This window comes from Lichenostomus cassidix, chromosome Z (genome assembly GCF_008360975.1).
Source record: "Lichenostomus cassidix isolate B80296 chromosome Z, HeHo_3.0, whole genome shotgun sequence".
NCBI classification, from domain to species: domain Eukaryota; kingdom Metazoa; phylum Chordata; class Aves; order Passeriformes; family Meliphagidae; genus Lichenostomus; species Lichenostomus cassidix.
This window is the reverse complement of record NC_139511.1, coordinates 12,084,438-12,099,390: the sequence shown is the minus strand read 5'-3', so window position 1 is coordinate 12,099,390 and position 14,953 is coordinate 12,084,438. Positions and strand designations below refer to the sequence as shown.

General features: G+C 35.0%; 1 protein-coding gene across 4 annotated transcripts in view; it reads left to right on the top strand.

Annotated features, from left to right (window-relative positions):
• The window catches only part of TMEM161B (transmembrane protein 161B), a 40,668-nt gene extending 26,473 nt beyond the window's left edge, over positions 1-14,195 (top strand). For all 4 annotated transcript variants that reach the window (XM_085043271.1, XM_085043273.1, XM_085043272.1 and 1 more), the window contains 4 exons: positions 2,937-3,050; positions 4,158-4,332; positions 6,369-6,465; positions 7,330-14,195. In XM_085043271.1, coding sequence (XP_084899397.1) covers positions 2,937-3,050; positions 4,158-4,332; positions 6,369-6,465; positions 7,330-7,607 — 664 coding nt within the window. In that variant the 3' untranslated portion in view covers positions 7,608-14,195. The remainder of the gene's footprint in view (positions 1-2,936; positions 3,051-4,157; positions 4,333-6,368; positions 6,466-7,329) is intronic.
• Positions 14,196-14,953: the final 758 nt, after the last annotated feature.

Below are 14,953 nucleotides of genomic sequence, written 5' to 3'. Positions count from 1 at the left end.
AGTGACTTAAGACTTCTGTTGCTGCCTGCTTTTCATATCTTGAGCAGACTTGCCACCTGCCACTTTCTGCTCAACCTGTGCTTTGTCAGTCTGTTATATTCTTTGCCTCATAATTAGACTCCCAATTAAAGGAGCTTTCTTTTCCTCCTGCAAGAGCTCCACCATGAATGTCTGTGTCCAGCTTTCTTTTCCCATCATGTCTTTCAGGAAGTTAAGATAACCCTCAGGAAGTTCAAGTACAACACACTTTCCATCCACACTTCCAGCTGGGTATTGTGCCTTTAATAAATTTAGCATAGGATAAAATGCAATAACTACCCAGAATATTTAATATGGGTCATAATGTTAATACCAATTTAAATGAATATTTTAATTTTCAGCCATTCTTCCATTTGGTAGTAAGATGTTCTCTCCAATTTAAGTGTTTCTCTTGGGTGTTCTCTGGTTGAGGGTGAAACTCCAAGCAACTTTCAGAGATCTTGACTGTTGATGTTCAATACATGATAATGACAGATTCTGCAGCATAGGCTAGTGTGGGTACTCAGTCTGGTAAATTTCCTAAGATTAACATTATGTTTTCCAATAGGAAAATGACATTTGTTCAAACTGCATTTTATTCTTTCCCTTTAGGAATGGTCAACTTAAAAATTAATGTTTGAAATGAGTTCTTCACTCTTGGTAAATTTATAAGCAGGTACACTTGCACTCAATGTAGTTCTCCAGGTGCAGCAGCCAGCTGTTGGCTTGTTTTCTCTCTGTGTGTAGACTGTGACTGAGTCATGTCCTCATCTGTTCTTTTCAGATAAATAAACTACTTAGTTCTTAATTCTTATGGTTCTCAGTATTTTCAAAGTCCTTTTGTCTTTTCTGTAAGTTTTCCAACATCTTCCTTGATCTGTGGACATGACATCTTAGGCAGAAATATAAACCTTCTGAAATAAAAATCCATGAATCAAAAACAAATGGGGATATTAATTTCCCTGTGGGAAATTAAGAGTGTTGTCATGAAAATGAAAACTTCTCTAGCTTCTTTAGAGGATATTGGAGCTGGTTGTTGGACATAACTTTGTGCAACAGCACCAAATTATTTTCAAAAGTCTACCAGTACTTCGACTGTTCAACTGGAACAATATGAAAATTATATTAAATGGATTAAAACTTGATAATATATCAATATAATTAGGTAACACCACTATAAAGAATAATTGTCAAGTGTTTGGTTCTAACAAACGTGAACATAGCTTGTCCTTGCTGATTTGTTTTTATCAATGAGTACATAATTTATTGACCACAGTTGTTTGACAATAAGTAGAGGGGTGCAGTAAAACAATGTCTATCTCTGCAGTCAGATACATAGTCTGCTTAAAAAAAACTCAGCCAGAACGACTACAAAGGAAAAAAGACAAACAAACAACACAAAAATGACAAAAACCAAAGAAAAAACCTTAATCAAACCAAAAGCCACCAAGTCCCCAAAGCTGCCCCAAAAAAATCACCAATCTCCCTTTAAAACCCAACAAAAACCTCAAAACTCAACAATCCAAAAAATGCCTAGCACCAAATCTGTTCCTTTAGGGAACTGAGCACTCACAGGAAACACTGACCAAAAAACCCCAAAAGCTAAAAAGTTAATCATTAAGTACCACTTTGCTAATATGTTAAAAATTATAAATGTGATTCTTTTATAAGTATAGGGAGAAAGTTTTCATTGTCTTTGGGTAAACAGAGTAAAAAGCATCTGGTGTCACTTTTGGTTTTGAGAACTAGTTTGATTGTTTTTCTTTGGCAGTAGTATCCTTCCCTGCATGTATTTGGAGTCTTTTTAACAAATTTGTACAGTTTTCATACACGTTCCCTCCTTTGCCAGAGCCTGCTTCAAGAATCTTTCAGCCTTTCTGCCTTTACCATAAAAAAAATTTTAAAAGGAACAAGTGATTCTAACCACCCTTTGGCACATTCCAGTCCATTGGCCCAGTAGGATCTCTTAAATAAGTAGCTTAGGTAAAAGGCTTTCACAATCTGATGAAATGCTTTGGACCATTCCTTGATGCTGTTGTATTCTCTAGCAACACTGAATAGCTATCAAGGCTTATTTCTTCATCTGAAACCAAAGATTTGAATTTGTGTGTGATGAGAACTTCTGAAACACATGAACGTTTTAATGGTTTTAGGAAGCTTGATAGTTTGCAATCAGGAAGGTCTTGTGTAGTTTAAAACAATTTTTATAATTTTTTTATGGTGTAGAAGCACTGTGGTGTAGGTGGAGACAAACCTGATTCTGTTAGTAAGGAAATGGTATGCTAACAAAACCACACAATCCTTTCAACTGTTCTCATTTCATTTTAGTAATGAAAACTGATTGGGTAAATGAGTTTAGAAATGGAGAAGAAAATTTAGAAATAAAGAAGTATATTAATTTCAGGGAGAACTCCAAAATCTATGTCCTCTTTTTAAATTCTGCTGTTTTGTACTCAAAGATTACAAAAGAGTACTACTTTTATTTTTGTTGTACTGTTTCATACAATGCTTTTAAAAGGGAAAAGCTGTGCTGGCTTTTTGGATTTTTTTTCTGGTCTGTGTATCTTTAATTGAATGTAAGTACCAAGTTTAATTTGGTCAGGTTTCCTAAATAAAATGCTTCATTTAACTGTGAAATCTGACCTCTGACAACCATTTCTCCTGTTTTTTTAAAGTCAAAATCCAGTGTGATTTCATAATATTATAATATTACAAATATTACAATATTACAAAACAGTAATATTACTGTTTTGTTACAATGTAAGTCATACCTATAAAGTAGGGAAATAATTTTCTTATTTATCTCTCTCCCAACTGTTTTAAAGTTAAGATTTCTCCTTTTGAATCTGTATACACTGTTTCAACAGTAGGGTCATTGTTTTTGTTTACTAATTCTCCTCTCTTTTCTCTTCTTTCAGAACACTGCTACATATAAACTTCTTGGGACCTTTATTTATGGTTCTACTGTGGGTAAAACCAATCACTAAGGACTACATTATGAACCCACCTTTGGGCAAAGAGAGCATTCCTTTGTAAGATTTCCTTTAAAAATTCTTTCTGGAGTATTGAGAACAAAACCATATCTTAGAGCTCTTTGAAAGTCATAGAAACGTGAAAGACTTAAAATTTAATAGCATATGCTGTCAGAGGTATTGTGGAAGGTGCAACTGAGTTCTAAAGAGCTTCTGTTATTTCAAAGGAATGCGAATTAGGTGCAGAATATTGAGTGTTACGGTAGTTGTTCCCAAAAAGCTGCTCTCTTCTGACATCTCCTTGGCAGTAATGGGTTGTTCTTCGCAGGAGTGGAATACCACCTCACTTAGTACCTGCTGGAACCTTATATTTTGAATATTGGTACAGGAGAGGAGTGGTTTCACCAAAAACAGTAGATATATGTTGGCGTGAGAACTGAGCTAGGGGTTTGTCTTAAGATCTACATGCTGATGAAGTGAATATGGAATTGATAGCTAAAATACTTAACACGTAAGAAGGGAAAGAGTTTTCAAGAAGAATGGTGTCTGAAATGCTATGTAAGTAGCATAGTTGATTGCCATTGTCACAATTAATCTTGCTAATTCAAAACAGACTTGAAACAGATATGATGGGTTTATACATTTCTTATTTTCTAGAGTTGAGATAAGCTTCTAAAGTGATCTTGTGACCACTGAACTATTATGTTAAACACTGCAAATATTCATATTTTGTGTGTTTTGTCCCTCAGTTATCTTAAAGTGAGGGTTGAGCTGTAACAGGGTATCTCAGGCTACTGAAGTACCCATTTATAATCTAGTATTATTTACTATCTAGTCCTGTGTCTGAAAACCTGTAATTGTCTGAGCAACCTTGGTTTTAGTGTCCTGCCTTCATTACTCAGAATTTAAGCAATTAAGAACTGCTCTTGTTTACAGACAGTGAGTACTAATTTGGATCTAATGCTGTAGGGCTACTGAGAAGTAGCAGGAAAGAGAAATAGAAAGCAAAAGTAAATATTACTTGTATGTGAACTTCATAACTGTAGTTTGTGTGTTAACTACTTTTGACAATATGCCTCAAGATTACTTTTCAAATTATACAAACGAATGAGTGTAGTAGTAGGTGGCCTTTGGAAAACAGCATTACCCTTCGTTTATTATCCACAGAATGTCAGAAGATACATTTGATACCATCAGATTGTGGATTATAATCCTGTTGTGTGCTTTACGGTTGGCTATGATGCGTCACCATTTACAGGCCTATCTGAATTTAGCCCAGAAAAGTGTGGATCAGATGAAAAAGGAAGCTGGTAGAATAAGTATGGTTGATTTACAGAAAATGGTAAGTATGGTGGCACTCAGATTATACATTTGGAGTACTTTGACTGTGCAAATGATTTTTTTTTTCCAGTTTGCTGTCTTCTGCAGCAGCAGAGCTCAAATCTGAGTGAAGCTTTTTAGACTTTACTTCCTATAAAAATAGTGACATTAAAGAGAAATTCTGCAAGCTAAAATACGGAGAAAGGTATCAGTATTGTGCATATGGTTTGTCCTTGGTTATTTGGAAGTTGTTAAAAAAGATCCCTTCTGATGAGTGGTGGGTGATCGGTGACTACAACATGGAAAAGAAAAAGACTGAATTTAGATAGAATGGTAAAATACTGTTAGCAAGTAGGATTTTTAAATTGAGGGAAAAATTGTGAAACAGTGGTTATATTTTGGAATGAAATGACAGATGTTTAATTCCGTCAAACTACCCTCAAGTGCACCCACCTAGTTAAAAAATTGCCTGTCTTACTGGGGACAAGGCAAAATTTCTTAGGGCTCTTTCATATTAAAAAATGTAGTAAAGCATACCTTGAATCTAGTGTTGCATCATAGTGCTGTCTTATGATCCTGCTGAGTTGGGTGTATTGCAGGAGGAATACTGAAGCACACTGTAAGGCAAAGACTCCTCTCCCAGGATTGTCATTATTGTAGTTTTAGTAATAATAGTCTGAAGGTCATAAGTGGACTGTGCACTTATGACCTTCAGACTATAGGAATTTCTGAAGCAAATTCCTTACAAAATGGCTAGGAATTTGCTTCAGAAAAAATGTTAGGAAATATATGTAGCAGCAACTGGTTAGGATAGAGCTGTGCCAATTGCTTATAAATGCACTATTTTAGTACTGGGAATTTTCATCCTATCTATAAAACAGTATGTGGCATTTCTTAAATCCATTTTGCCTGTATCTTCATATCTTCTCTTTGAGAAGCCCATAGACACTAGCTGTAGTCTTCTCTTGTTTTACTAATTGTGTCTGTTTTACTGTTTTTAGGAACTTCTGCCAGCAAATTCTTTCTTGTCTTTCTACAGTGATCACTACTTTAAAATTTGTTATTTTTGTCATATTCCATTAATTTTTTGACAATATTTTTGCCTTAGGCCTTTTCTTCTGTCAGTGTCTAACTGCTTTTTCTTCTCGTGTTAGTTTTTTAATGCTTGGTCATTAAGAAGCCTTTGAGGCTTGAGAGGTATTCCTAAAACTGTCATGTCTGCCTTCATCATTTTTGCCACCCTGCATTCTGTTGTTTTCTAAAACACAGTTATTATTTAAAACCCAGCTTTATTTCATTGCTTGCTTTCTACTGATTTTATGACTTTTTTCCTTATTTGGTTTAATCTTTTAGTTCAATAGTGTATATAAAATATGTAATGTAACAACCTTGAAAAAAATGGAACAGGTGGAGAGCAGGGGGAGGGATATATCTGAACGGATTTCAATTAACCATAGTGTATACCTGAAATAAAGACCATTTAAATGCTGTTATTGATCTAATGAAAACTTGTCATTGTTTTTAAAATACAGGTGTTTTCTAGTTGGAAACCTTAAAAACATCTCGCTTTTGAAAGGGGACTGTAATATTAACCAAACTTTCATTTACATTTTATGGGGCTTTGGACTGTGACTACTACTTCTTTTTTAAAATAGGATTTAGTTTGTAAATTACTGGGAACTTGAAAAACTGAACATATATGTTTATTTTTGTTTCTGGTATATTAAAATAGGAATCATTGAATGATGGTATGCAGTTTGCAGAAGCAAAATTGCTTCTCTTTGTTTTAACGTAATTGATACTTTTAATTATTTCCTTTCAACACTTCCTCTCATCTTTGTAAATGTCCTGAAACTATAATTCATTATAGGGATCTCTTCATTAGGTCTTTTGAAGATGTTATGTCACATGCCAAGAGTTACTGGAAAAGTCTTAAAAGAGCTTTAATGCATAAGTACTGTTTTTTTAAATAAATTATTTGTTTTTTCTAGACATGTTCATAAAGGTCTGCTTTGATCAACCAGGATTCATGAATTTTACTGTCCTTTGTTTTTGCAGGTGGCTCGGGTATTCTATTATCTTTGTGTAATTGCACTGCAGTATGTTGCACCATTGGTCATGCTTCTTCACACAACTCTGCTCTTGAAAACATTAGGTAGGCAAAACTGGATCAACAGACTTTTGTTCTGTTCTACACAGGCTTTTGTATTTTCACCTGACTATAGAGAATTAGAATTCACGGGTACTTACAGTACAAAAACACCAGGTAGTTGCCTGTAATTTAAAATGTTCATGTTTGCTTTTAAGGAGTTTTTTCTACTGCTGCTTTTGTTATCTTTCAATTACATGCTAATTTGTTTGATTTATTTCTGAGAAACTGTGTAATGCAACCAATTAAGCTGTTTACTTCTGTTGAAATACTTGTCTTTTTAGCAGTATTTTAAAAGTGAGCTGTGTAAAGCATGGTTGATTTAACTTCATGAGCATCTCATAAAGGAATTTTTTCAGCTTTTTTATCTTCAACAGGCTTTTAGAATGGGAATTGTGAGATACGGGGTTCATTTAATTACTGGGAGATCTGAAGTCACTCTGGTTTGGGTTTTTTTTCTGTCTTCCTTGTGAGAGAATTCTTTCACATCCTGCCATGCAGTCATGTCATTCTCTTTGCAAAAAGGTAATGGATAGAGATAGGCTTTGCTAGGTTGTGATTCGTCCTGCCCTGGGGCAGACATCTCCATCTGGTAAGATGAATCATACCCAGGATGTACCGAGGTCTCAAGGCAGCTACATGACATGTAGATGTTAGGATGTCAAAATACAAGATGAATCCTACCCCAGTAACTTACTCCTATGGCCAGGAAGCCATGCAGATGAATATGGTTTGTATTTACTAAGTTATAAAAACTTAACATTTTTGTGTGTATACTAAAAGTATATTGAAGGCAATTTGTAGAGTGATTGCATTAACAAAACTTGAATTTAAATCTACAAAAATTTGTTACTTGTTTCTTTTTAACAGGTAATTATTCTTGGGGCATCTACCCAGAATTGAATTCTGACACTCCAGTAGAAAGCAGTCTGCTTCCCAATTCTGTTTATTCTGAGTCTCCACCTGCTGATGGAAAGATGAAAGTAACTGTAGTACAAATAACAATGGCTTTGGGAAGCCTAAAGAATATTTTCACTCCTCTCCTGTTCCGTGGACTCCTGTCTTTCCTCACCTGGTGGATTGCTGCTTGCCTTTTTTCTACAAGCCTTTTTGGGCTCTTCTATCACCAGTACCTGACTGTGGCATGAACAAGTCAATTGATACAGCAAGTGTGAGGTCAAATTCTAGACACAAACCCAGGTACTCAAGAGGAATGAAGAGAAAAGAAAACCACATAGGTGAAGAGAAAACATACAATTATTTTTAAACACTTCCTTGGTGTTCTCAGGGTGAATAATCTTAAAATGTTTAAAATTGCGACTGGGTTTGTTATTTTTGTTACCCAAATGATAGGTTACTAATTGAATTATAGTGTTGGGACTAACTGACATAATTGTGTGGTGGATGTTGATAAGCATGCTGGAAAGATGCAACCTCTGAGTATCTTGGTTTCCATAAACAGCAAGCCAACCTCAAAAACTGTGTTTTAAGCATCAACAGTCAGTAACTGAACTGCATTCATAGGGTACTGGTCATAGTGATGATGGCTGCCTATCGATTATTAAGTCTTGAAACTGAGCCATACAGTGAAAGGAGAGAGAGGGGATTTAAAAAAAAATAATTCTGTTGGATAGCTATTGGTCATTTTTCTCCTTGGAAAATGAAAAAATCCAACAGAACAAGAGAGATACTGTATATTACAGTAAGGAAAGTTGTATAAAATATAAATCTAACAGGAGTAGATGTACGTACCTGACAGGTATTGCTGCCTACATATTTTGCAGAAGTGCTTGTGCAGTAAGAAGAGAGTTAAAGCAAATATATTACTTCAGTCCCTGCAGTCATTTTGAAGTAATGGCCATCTGTATTGGTGCTAGTATTGATCCACAGATTCCATCTGGATCTTCTAAATTTCTTCTTTTGAGATAGTAGATAAATTCCATTGAATTCACAAAGTAATAGAAAATAATTAGTGACACCAGTCAAACATTTCAAAACAAAACAGTTTAATCCTGCTGTATGTATATGTATAATGTACATTAAAATATATATTATATATTAAATATATAATATATATGACAGTATGAAATATGGAATCTTTATTTTAAATTACTGAATGTATCTTACAGGGCCATGGGAGAGGCATGTGTGTGTATCTAATAATTTCAAGATCCCCTTTTGAAATGAAATTCTAAAATTTTTATTTTCTCTTTTTTGTTTTTTTTTTTTGTTTTTGTTTGTTTTTTGGGTTTTTGGTTGTTTGGTTTCTGGTTTTGTTTGTTTTCTCTTTTTTTTTTTTTTTTTAGTTCATTTGAAAGGGCTATTTGGGTTTTGTGCCTCTTTAGAGGTACTTAGCTATACTAAAGAACTTACACTGTCTTGGAAGAAAGGATCTAGTTAAACTGTTAATCTTAAAATTTCTGCTCTGTCAAATAATCTTTTGCCACTTCAGTCTCTGCTAACTTGACCATATAATGATAATTAATGGATCTTGGCTTCAGAAATAGATTTTCTGTGTAATAAAACAGCTATATAGTAAGGAAGAGCAGAGTATTAACTTTGCAATTTTTGCTTAACTGGAGATTCCAATCATAAAATTACTGACAGTTTTTCAGATGTTTTGTGTACTTGCAAAACAGGAATGGGGATTTATATGCAGTAGCTTTTTTTAAACAGTTAATATTACACTTTGCAGAGGTCAGTGGGTTTTTTAACTAATACTAGCTGATTCTATGTTACTGTTCTTTTTCTCTTGAATTTGTGTACAGCTTTGGCATATAATAAGCATTTATAAATGGAAAAGCTTAACTAAATAATTAATATGTAGCAAACCTACCATATGGGAAAACAAACTCATTGAATGCAGAAAATCAAGCATTTAAGCTGATGATAAACTGTTTTGCTGTGTTGAAAGCCTTTTAAATTATTTATTACTTTATTAAGTTGCATTCTATTGATACTGGGGAAAGATTTGTGTACACCAGGCTAATACCTAGTGCATGCGTTTGGGATGTCTGAGAACACCTTGCATGATGCTACTAGTTTCATTGCAGCAAGTATTTCAGTGTTACTGGGGCTGCAAACTTTGTTGTTTTCACATGAACTTCTTGTAACAGGGACAAAAGCTTAACTGTGAATTGGCCTAAAGAATAATATTTGACCTCATAGTTTCAAATCTCAAAGCATTCCTAGGAAGTATCTTTCAGATGAATAATTGAATGACAAAAGATGACAGGTCCAACAAAACTGGACCCACTTTTGTAGTAGTTCAAGATATACTACAAGATATATCATAACTCATGGAATTAATAAGGCCAGCTTTTAGGTTAGAGTTAGATGTTCAATGCTAATCTTTTGTTCAGAAAAATAAAATTGTGCGAAACCATTTGATTCTGATAGTGAACTTGCTTACTGCATAGGAGATGAAATCTGTTGTTGTAATGTGAAGGAGTATGTCTTGGGTACTTGAGAATACTTCAAAATAATGTTAAACAACAGTTTATGTTGACATTGTTACTCTGAAAGCTCATAAGCAAAACTGAACTATAGTTATATAATAATGTACTGAGCAGAGGTAATAACTGGATCTTGTAGCTGAGAGTCACAAAGCTTTTGCTAAGAGTTCATGCTACCTTACTGTTTAGACATCACACTGATCACAGTGAAAAATAGGTACCTGGATGTTACAAACATGAAGATCAATGCTTGTAGCCATTGTGCTGTTCTGTTATTCTACAGACCATTGTTCTGCAGAATTGAATGGTTGACCTTCTGGTCAGCAGTCTGATCTGAGTGGGAGCTGGTCTTTCTTTGGATCTATTTAATCCTGACATTACTCCAGGAGTCATACAAAAAGCTAAAATATGGCAGTAAAAGCCTTTGAAATGTGAGGTGACAGTGAAACCAGGGTGACTGTATTGCTAAGGTTGTGAGCAGTGCTTCCTAAAGTACACAATATGCTCAAAAATGTCTTCTGAAGTAAAGTAGTAACCCTGATAGTCCTGACTTCCATGTATATTATGTAAGGTTCAAAGGAGTATCTGCTCACTTCTTTAGTAAGTTCCTTTGAAACAGCAGCTGGCAAATGCTTTTCTGTTTATTTGTTTCATGGAGACCTTTTGTCAGCACGTGGTGATGGGGATAAAGCATCTTGCAGAAATGCAAAAGCAAGTAAAACATGTCTGAATGATTGGTGGGTTTTATTCAGGATGCTTAAACATTTTTTCTTGCTTTTTGCCCACTACTTAATCAAAAGATTTTAGAATGATTTGGGTTGGAATGGATCTGGAATGGACCATTTTCCACCAGATCAAGTTATTCCAAGCCCTATCAAATGTGGCCTTGAACAGTTCCAGGGATGGGCAGCCACAGCTTCTCTGGGTAACCTTTTCCAGTGCCTCACCATCTTCAAAGGCAAGAGTGGCTACCTAAAACCTAATCTAATTCTTCCCTCTTTTAGTTTAAAACTGTTCCCCCTTGTCCTGTCACTCTCAGTCTGTGCACAGTCATTCTCCTTTTTTATAAGCCCCTTTTAAGTACTGGAAAGCTGCTGTGAGGTCTCCCTTGGTTTCTGAGAGATTTTAGAAGGAAGTACTCCTTTGGCAAAGAATCCGTGTTTGTTTCTTACTTTTTTAATTCAGATCTCTCTTCCTCTCTTAGTGATGTGACTTATTACCTTGACTGCTGTTGCCAATCTACAGGGCTTTCTCTATGTTCCCTACTCAGAACCAACTAGGCCAAATTTGTTCAAGATTGTATTTTGACTTCTGTTTAGTTTAAATTTATCTATTTTTGAAGAATTAGTTCCTTTAAATAGTTCAAATAAATTTTAATTCCAGCTGAAACATGAAGAAATTTGTTAACTATTGTTTAAATTGCACTTTTATTATGTAGCTCTCTTTAGACAAAAGGTTAAGATGGTGATAAATCCAAGTCTTCCAGCAAGTTCAAGGAGGTCCAGACATAACACTTGCGCTATTTCTGAGCTAAGAGAAGTTGATTAAGAAAAGGAAAATAGATTGTAGAAAGCCTTTTCTTACACTTTGTATGTGATATTCTCAGGCAGCACTTGTCCTTTTTGGATTCCATCTTGAGCTATAGGTTATGCCAGTTTTTGAGATTTTGTTAGATGCACAAGTTTTTCCTCTTCCAGAATTCTCATGCATAAGGGTCAACAGATTAAACAAGAGGAAAAACAGGTAGCATCAGCACAAGAAAACATCCTTGTACAGAAGAAGATGCTTACACAAAATTGATTTCTGTGTCAGTTGTTTTCCTCATTTTGGACACAAGTACTGCAAGGTGTTTAAATAGAGGTATGTTCTTCCCTGATTTGTAAAGCCAAATTTGTCTATGAACAAAAATGCTACCAAGACATCAACACAACTGGCTGCATAACCTCACTCCATGTAATGATTAGCAAGTACAGAAATTTCAGCTAACTTCAAGGGAGCAATTCAAAATGCTGTTCTTCATTACAGTAACTACAGCTAAATGGTAATAGGGGTCTTGGATGGTTCACATAGAGAATTGAACACATCTGTGCTTTCCATAGAGATTATTTTGATCAGTTTTTAAATACTGCACTTCATGCTGTTTCACATGACACACTTTGCACATTTATTTGTTAGACACAGCCCCTCCCCACCCAGACTTAACTCCACAGTTAATTTTGTCACTATAAAGTTATTAGATAGTTTTAGTTAGGTTTTAAGAATTAAGCACACAGAGAAAATTGAGACATTGAATGAGAATGAGACCAAAGAAAATTCTGTGTTCTCCTGGGAAAATCCATTATGGGTAAGCAAAATCTTAATGGAGGAGGCAACAGCAGGTTACTTGTATCCTAAATCAAATATTAAATACAAATCTTTACCATTATGAGTAAGACTGTTATTTTTAGCATCTGCAGCCTAAATCCCGAATGGTAAACCAAGAGCAATATTTTGACCTCACTGATACCTACTCTAAAGGGCATCTAGGCAGCAAGGTTAGAAGCCAAATGTCTGATCTTGCTAAGCAGGCTGGTGCAGATTGGTCAATCTGTGCTTCAGAGTGATTTTTGTGCAACTCCTTCTTTAGGAAGGCCTGCCATACTTTGTGACCTGTGCAGCACATTCAGCAAAATGGATGGCATGTCTCATCTGCACTCCTGAGCACTAGACTGAAAGGTCTTCCTCCTCTAGGTGAGATCATGAAGCCAACATGTCATTTGCAGGCTGCTTTTACTGACATCTGTATATGCTGCACTTAATGATTTCCAGTCTCTCACTGTGGACTGCCAGGAGAGTGATATTGCACTGGATGTTGTTTTGCATGCCAGTGTATATGTATTTTTATAATTTTGATTTCAGTGGTATTTTTAACGGAAATTATTTTTAATCCTAATACCATAGATCATATTTTCATTTTTTAAATTAATATCAGTGCCTGCAACTAGAAGTCAAAGACCTCTACGCTAATTTTTTTAAAAAAACTTGCTGTCCAGTCTGAAGTATTATATGAACAAATATGCAGTTTTATATCAAAGTGCAAAATCCACCTGTAAATACCAAATCTTTTTCCATATGATTACACATCAGTCAAGAACCCTTAGAATTTGTACTTGCAGCATTTTTCTCAACAGCATACTATCCATATGACTCTGCTATTTATATAATACACATCTCCGTAGAGCTTTGAATAGCGTTTTACAAACTCCTTAGCAGTAGGTTATTACTATTTTATTGTGCTGCAACGTATTTTTTTAACCTGGCCTAAAATCCCTATGCTTAAAGTCAACCTTATTCACTCTTCCTCTGCTCATAGTATCTCTGCTTCCCTTATATGTTCTAAGCTTCCAGAGAGCATATTCACAGTATTTTTTATAAAAACCTAGGACAAAGAAAAACACACCAAAAATTGTATTTCATGACTATAGTTCATACCCATATCATAATGTGCCAACAGTTTTTATTTTTCCCATCTTTGGTCATTCCTTTGTCCAGCTATAAGCAGTATTTAAGTTTTTCTAGGAGGAATTCATATGGAAAAATACTCTGTAATAGCAGTTACAGAAAGCTGTCTTATGTTTCAGTCTTTCCATTTATGTGAACAAATATTAATGCAAAGACACTATTAATAATTTCAGCCTAAAATTTCTCATAAGGTAGACTTGTTAAAAATTGCATAGGGAACATCTTCCAAGCTGTAAATATTTTACTTTATATCTTTTACTTGTCTCTTTGTTGCTGGGAACACAAAAATTCAGTGGTGTTATTCAGTTAAGAGTAATTTTATTTTGTCTTTAAGTGAAAAGTATATTTTCTACTCTAGAACAAACCTAAGATGAAAAGACTCCACTCCCTTCATTTCAGTATTTGCCAAATGGGAAAGACTGATGTTAGATATGTAAATTTTAGTTTCCTGTTATTGCTACAGTACTGTTAAAATACGACTTTTATAGTTACAGCTTTACAAAAACTAAGACTGTCATGCTTCACAGTGAAGATAGTGTCAAGTGGTGTTTGCATTATATTGATCTGGTGTTGCATAACCTGCTGTTTAGAAACAAATTGCCTCCTATGCTTTTATTAAAGGTTCATCAGGATCTGTGATCAGAAGAGCTCAGCACATGTTGAAAAAGCTCTATTTTGTTCTTTTTTTTCTTTTTTTTTAAATTGGTTTGGGATTTTTTTAGTGGCATGGTTAATACTTGGGTTCAACTACTACAACTAATAAACTATTACCTCCAGTAATACTGTGTTCTTTTTGTACACTGTAAAGTGCCTGATTGTAGGTGATTCTAGTAGCCCTTGAAATGGGGTTTTCTATGAAATTATTTTTTCATACAGTTTTTGGCTTATGTAATGTCAATGTGTGGTTTTGTGTTATTACATATTGGAGACAATATTTTGAAGAAATCTTTTCCATTCCTGTTAATTCAATGGTAATCTAACATCTTTGCCCATGTCTGACTGGTAATTGAACACCTGACATTTAAATTAACACTGCTCTCCCACTTGCCACCTCTGCTTTCTTTCCTTTATGACTGAGGGCAAGGATTTACAAGATTTGGAAAGGGTTGGCTTACAAAGTTTCATACTGACACCCTAGGTGTTAATTTTACCACAGTTGTGCAGGCAATGGGTGACTTCAACCAGGTAAGTCATTCTGCTTGGTTTCTGAAAGGCTACACTGAAGTTCACTGAATCCTTATGGACTTGAGTACAGAGAGTACCAAATGTAATATGGCTGACTGACACCCAAGCAAATCAGCTCCAAAATGTTACACCTTGTAGAATTTTGTAGAATTCTGTTAGCATATTCAATAGTGACACCACTCTTGCTTTTCAACTGCTTCTGCACCTTCAGGAATGCAAGATCTGAAGGTAGAACCTGCCTGGTTTAGCAGAGAAGTAAAAAAGTGAGGAGCAGCCGGCCCCTGCTCCTGAGCTGATTATTCTAAATGTGAGGTCCTTGTAAGTTGAGATGGTGGTGTTGATTCAAATCTACT